Genomic DNA, 6,309 nt, shown 5'->3' with positions numbered 1-6,309 from the left:
ATCATTTTGATCATTGTTGTTGTTGTTACTATTATTTACTGTCGAGCGAATTGTTCTGTTCTGGCCCTCTTAGGCCATTGAGGTCAAGATCAAGGCAGCGACAGACCTCATGGAGGACATGGAGACTCAGTATGAGGGCTGGAAGACCAGCCTGGAGCTAGCCAACAGCCAGCTGAAGACTGCACCGGGCGATGCCCTCCTCGCAGCAGCCTGTGCCACCTACCTGGGCCCAATGGATGAGTCCGCCAGGGTCAGGCTGCTGTCCGATTGGCTCAGGGCCTGTCAGACCGGGAGCTACCACGTGGTGACGGGGATGACCAGCGTGATGAGCGGGGCTGATCCCTCCCTGGCTGGGAGCCCTGCTCTGAATATGGTGAGTCTGACATCAATTTCATGTGTACAGCTGTATTACTTGAAATCATTCATATCAGTTTGCAACCAACTTAGGACAGGCTGATTTTGCTATTTCACACATGTATCCCATAGATGCCTGCCGGAGTATACTTGGAACCAGTCTACAATGGGTTAATAATTAGAACTTCATTAGATTTTGTCCGAAATTCTTACGAAATTTTTCAAATCCAGCTCAGTCAAACCAATATGGTATACATCTGCTCATTGAAGCATGCATGTCTTTTCTTACACTTTGACCTATACCAACACATGTTCCCTTTACACACCAGGTCATTGAGGCAAACACCGAGTCCGATTCGGGACCGGGCCCTGCCAGACTGGAGCCGTACCCGGAGAACGACAGCCCCTCTGTGGAGGTGGACCTACCGGCCCGGCTGGCTGAGGACGACCAGCGGGCACCAAGCGAGGGCAGTCTTGAGTCAACGTCCAGGAGAGAGCAGCCGGAGTCGGAGGAAACCTCAGTGGTGCCCATCCGACAGAACTTCAACGTTGAAAGTAGGTAGAGGGGTATCAGTGATAACCTTAATGGCATTGAACAGGAACCAAAGTAAAGGGTCCAGTTAGATACCGTGTATAGTGTTTAGGGCAGTGCTACAAATTGCACATGTTTGTGCATTCTCTTAACATGTTTGGTATTTTCATAGTTCAGAAACCTGTAGTGTGTTCTACTTTTCATTGTTTTTCACATAAGAGAAATGAATATAAACACTTTTTTTTTTCAATTTAATAGTGATCATGATATACATGACAATTTTGATTTGCATTCAAATAATTTTATTACCACTGGCATTCAATGCACAGGGCAGACAAGTGCTTTAGTGTGCATTTGAATGTCGTGCATCTTGGCTCCTCGCAAAATTTGCAGTAATTTCATGGGGGCGAAAAATTTCTGGCTTTACAGCGTAAGTTAGCTACGTCCAGATTAGCCTAAAAAGAGAGGTCTGCTAGTATCCCTTCCCTCTTCCCCCACCAGCTATCCTCAGCACGGAGGAGGAGCTCACGGAATGGCGACACTGCAGCGGCATGGTGTGCGACCAGTTCTCTGTCACCAACGCCCTCTACGCCAGGGCCTGCGTGATCGGGAGACGGCGCCAGTGGCCGCTCCTGGTGGACCCGGACAACCAGGCGCTCACCTGGGTGGTCAAGCTGCAGGAGTCGGCAGTGGTCAGCTTCCATAACGGGCTGGATGCAGAGGACGAGTCAGGTGTGTGAGATAATCATGAGTAGACACACAAAACTCCTTGAGTCTTGCATGCATTTATTGCCACTGCTACATTTGTATATGCCCTAAAGGACATGTTTCATGAAAAAAGGGGCCCAGGAGAGTCTAGGAGCGTAGTATACAGTGTCATCAGATTTTAGTATAGCGCAGTTTATTACATGATACACAAATGATAATTGTGTTTTGAAAAAAAAAAAAAAATCTATCACAAAAGTTTTTGTGCATTTGAAATTGTCAGCGGGAAGTTCTGCAAGAGAAAGAACGTACAGTAGGTAGGAAAAAAAAAACAGCCTCTGTGTTAGAAATGTCATGAAAATATAAAAGTTTTCATTGGAATGCAATTTCATTGCTTTTTTGTTGTTGTTGTTGTTGTTGTTGTTTGTTGTTGTTTTATTAGTAAGATTAACATTGGGCATCTCATAACTGGGAGTACTGGGCAAGGAACATTTCATGAGTGTGATGAAGGTGGGTGGTCATTAACCCATAAACTCCCAGAAGGCTTCACATATTCAGTGTTTGTACACAAGCGTTGTGGTTGCAGAATTTTTAAAAGCCTCATAAGTGCTAACTCTATAACAGTTTCCTAAATTGGCAACAGATTTTTTTAAAAGAGTAAAGTTCCCTTTTCTTTTCAGCCAAATTGCACACTGTTATAAATTGCTTTCAGATTTCGAAGCAGACTACATGTAAATGACTTTAATAGTCAATTTCATTTATTCTTCCTGTAGTTAGTATAAGATGTGCAATGAAATATTCAGGGTTCACAATTTAATAATGGCATGTATGATGATGATGGTATTCGCAACAAATTCCCCTGGATTAATGGGTTTAAAGTCCATGAGTACCATACTCGTGACTCTCACACCTCACTCTCTGTTCATCCCTATGCCCGTCCCCAGAAATGTCACTGATCCAGGAGGGGGAGCTGGAGGAAGGGCCCCTGGGCCAGAGCCAGTCAGGCCTGACGGAGGACCGTCTGATGGAGAGTCGAAACCTTGAGAGCGTGGCTACTTCCAACTTCGCCCTCAGCCGGGCCGATCACAGCTCTATCGGGGCCGAGACCGACTACGGCACGGAGTTCCCCGAAACACCTCGCACGGTCACCACGTGAGACATTCTTTGCCGTAACAATTTTCAAAATGTATTTGGTACCCAAACTTTTGTTTTGTATACAGCTACATGTGTTTGTTTCAACGAGAGATGACAGTTCAAACTACAGTTTGTATTTGTAAAATATGTATTAGTAAGATGCCATAGTGCTGTAGTCCTAGGGATACCATTTTGCATCATGATAGTGAATGTGAAGCCATACTAGGGAAAGATCCTTGCTAAAGTCAATCTGTGATACACAAAATGTCACAAACTTTGCCGGTTGGAATGCCAGGCAAAAGTTTCATGTTTATATTCCTGCAAGAAGTGGAAACAGAATTCTGTTATGCTGTATATCAGTTACCTCTTCAGTTAAGGGAACTGTCATCTACAGAGTCATTCAAATCCAAACTTAAAACTTATCTGTTCCTTTCACACTGAGGACTGTAATTGCTGTATGTCATTAATATTGGATTAATATTGTATTTTTAATTGATATATGTTGTATTCTTTATTTGGTATATATTTACTTTTGTTTACCATTTTTTTTTCTTTGTTGAAATGTTTGAATATGTATATGCATGTAAATATATGATATTTTTTCATTTTTGAAGCGCCATGAGCACTGAAAAGTGGACCTGTGCGCTATACAAGTAGCCACTATTATTATTATTATTATTATATGAAGCCGTAGATAAAAATCCTTGCTAAAGTCAATATTTGGTACACAAACTGTCTCAAATGTAGCCGGTTGGAGTATCAGGCAAAGTTTCCTGTTCATGTTCTTGTAAGAAGTGGAAACAGAATTCTGTTATACGTGTACTGTAGGTTTTGAAACAAGCAAGCCCACATTGATGGAATGCTTTCGTGTCTTTGCAGGATGGGTGGGGTGACTCCCAACAAGGACAATGCTAGCGAGAAGGACTTTGACATCTACAGCACGGGCACCAGCAACCAGTCGGCCGTCACCCACGCCTACTCCGTCGACCTGGATGGCGAGCGGCCGTTCAGTGACCTCTGGGTGGTGGCCGCGGATGACGACATGCTGGAGGTCAAACTCATCCAGTCCGTGGCGATGGGACTGACCGTTGTGGTCAGCCACCTCGAGCGACGCGACCTCGACCCCAAGTTTGACGACCTGCTGGCCCGCAACGTGGCGGAGGACAAGGACGGGGAGAGGCAGATCCGGATCGGCAGCCACCTCTACGACTACAACCCGCGCTTTGCCCTCTATCTCACCACCGCCGTTCCTCTTGAGCTGGAAGGTACGTATTTCCATGTCCGTCTTTATGCAGGAGGGGCACAGAGAACTGAAGACACCCTTGAAGGTACAGATTGTAGCAGCACATACATGTAATTATGCCTTGCAAAAGTTCTAAATACAGGTTTTGTAGTCGCAGTCTATTGTAGAGATGAAATGCTGCAACGGACAGGCATCAATCGTATTTACATCAATTACGCCAAGTTTTGCAATACTTATTTTTACACTAGTTTAGTCCATGTGCTAGAAGTGATTATGACCTTATTCACACACCTTATGGCCATAGTGACTGAATGGCATGGTAGAAGTCCCATTACGATCTCAAACCAAAGATTGAGATGGGTCTATCAGTACATGTATTTCAGTTGCAATTAGCGTTACCTGATTTTGTGACTAGCTAACAAAAAAGTGTTTTTCATTTTAGGTGTCCATTGTACTTCCTTCAATTTGAATACAACTCTTTTCTCATTGCCAGGAAATTGGTTAAGTTCCTTTTTCAGGCAAACTAAGACTCTCACAGATTGATAGCATTTCTACTTGTATTTCATTGTCATTACTCTTGCCTTTGAAATATATCATTTATTTTATGTAAGTGCTCATTTTCATCATTTCCTTTGAATATTTTTTTGCATCAAATGCTTTACTTTATGCATGTTTTTTTTGTTTTATTTCACCGTACTTTTTGAGCATGTCATTAATTTTGAATGAACTATGATGTAACTGTTGTGTCTTTAACTTGAATACATCCTAAATTCTAGAAATACACATGGTATCTCGATGTCTTATCATTCCATCATCACCTCCGATTCTGTCAAGTTCAATCTTTTCACTTCATCGCTGCAGGTGCGGGATTCCTCAAGCCCCACACGGACAGGTATTCTGTGATTGACATGTCAGTGAACCTGGAAGGGTACACCACGAGACTCCTGATCGACGTCATGGCGGCCGAGAGACCAGAGTTTGCCAACCACCAGCAGTCCATTCGGTCGGACATTCGGGAGCACAAGAAAAAGCTTCAGGATACCGAGGTAAACCACGCGAATAGTCATTTTGGAGTCGTGTTGGGCATGGCAGGCAATAGGGACCATTCAATTTCTGATGCGGCCACCTTGTCGCAGGCTGTGGTGGCCGTCCTGCACGAGCACTGTGCATTCGTCAAGCATTGATGTCAAATTTTTTATTGCGTTACCACGGCTTTTCACCATTGATCAAAATGCTGCTTGCTTTTGACTTGATGTGCTTGCTTTGACGAGCAGACAACATACACTGTTTATGTGACATGTGATGTCAACAGAGGACTTATTGTAGTCAACAGACTGTGTATTGTGGAGACCATTATAAAGTTCTATTCTATTCTTATGCCAAACCTTTTGCTTCTTGACTAAAAAATGTCAATTCAGCAATGTCTTGTCATGTTTTGAACTGGCTATACCACATTGTGTCTACAGTTTCTGAATATATACACTGTACAATCATGAATACAGTACATTAAGGAGATTGAAAACAATATCAGAAGTACAATGTACAAATATTGCAGGGAGTATCCATATTGATACCGTCACCATTGGTATGATCTTCTGGCAAGACAAGGGGCACTACAATGATATACTTTGAGCAAATTTGTGCTTTTGATTGAAATCCAAGTATGTATTTCGTCTTCAATCACCCATCCCACTACTCTGGCTGATTCTTACCATTCATTACACACCTTTCCAACCCCAGCTGGAGCTGTTGGACAATACCCTTGATCTAGACCATGGCATCCTGGAGGATGCCGGCTGGCCAGACTACCTCGGGCTCTACCACCAGACCATCTTTGGCACCGAGTCCCTCCTCCAAGAGAGCCAGATGCTCTTGGACCAGCTGCAGGAGAAGCAGGAGCCGTACAAGGCAGTGGCTGAGCACGGCGCCCTCCTCTACTCCACCATCAAGCGCATCTGGCAGCTGCTGCCCACGTACTACGTCCCCTTCCGGCGCTACGCCCGCTGGTACGCCCACACTGTGCGCTCCCGGGAGAAGGACCGCACGGACATTGCCTCGCTGAAGGCCCGGGCCGTGGAGCTGTGCAACGCCCTCACAGGGGAAGTCCACGCCAAGTTGGCGTGCGGCCTGTTCCAGCAGCACTCTGACCTCTTCGTGTTTCTCGTTGCCGTGCAGAAGATGCGGTTGTCGGGGGAGATGTCGGAGCTGGAGCTGGACCTCTTTGTGAATGGCTTGGAGTCGGTGGTCTCCAGGGAGCGAGAATCTGTGTTTGATGGTGCCAGCGATAATTCAGTCGTCCCTGACTGGCTGACAAATGAGGTACATTTGACAATGTGCAAAG

The 6,309-nt window shown here is 44.8% G+C and overlaps 1 protein-coding gene across 1 annotated transcript in view; it reads left to right on the top strand.

The window, feature by feature from the left end:
* The window catches only part of LOC140245658 (dynein heavy chain domain-containing protein 1-like), a 136,235-nt gene that overhangs the window by 121,258 nt on the left and 8,668 nt on the right, over nucleotides 1-6,309 (top strand). Inside the window, exons 74-80 of the mRNA XM_072325204.1 lie at nucleotides 74-373; nucleotides 684-909; nucleotides 1,388-1,618; nucleotides 2,536-2,743; nucleotides 3,605-3,990; nucleotides 4,830-5,014; nucleotides 5,709-6,287. Of these exons, the coding sequence (XP_072181305.1) occupies nucleotides 74-373; nucleotides 684-909; nucleotides 1,388-1,618; nucleotides 2,536-2,743; nucleotides 3,605-3,990; nucleotides 4,830-5,014; nucleotides 5,709-6,287 (2,115 nt within the window). The remainder of the gene's footprint in view (nucleotides 1-73; nucleotides 374-683; nucleotides 910-1,387; nucleotides 1,619-2,535; nucleotides 2,744-3,604; nucleotides 3,991-4,829; nucleotides 5,015-5,708; nucleotides 6,288-6,309) is intronic.

The sequence above is a fragment of the Diadema setosum genome, assembly GCF_964275005.1.
Source record: "Diadema setosum chromosome 20 unlocalized genomic scaffold, eeDiaSeto1 Scaffold_20_unloc_1, whole genome shotgun sequence".
NCBI classification, from domain to species: domain Eukaryota; kingdom Metazoa; phylum Echinodermata; class Echinoidea; order Diadematoida; family Diadematidae; genus Diadema; species Diadema setosum.
This window is presented reverse-complemented; position numbering and strand designations above follow the sequence as displayed.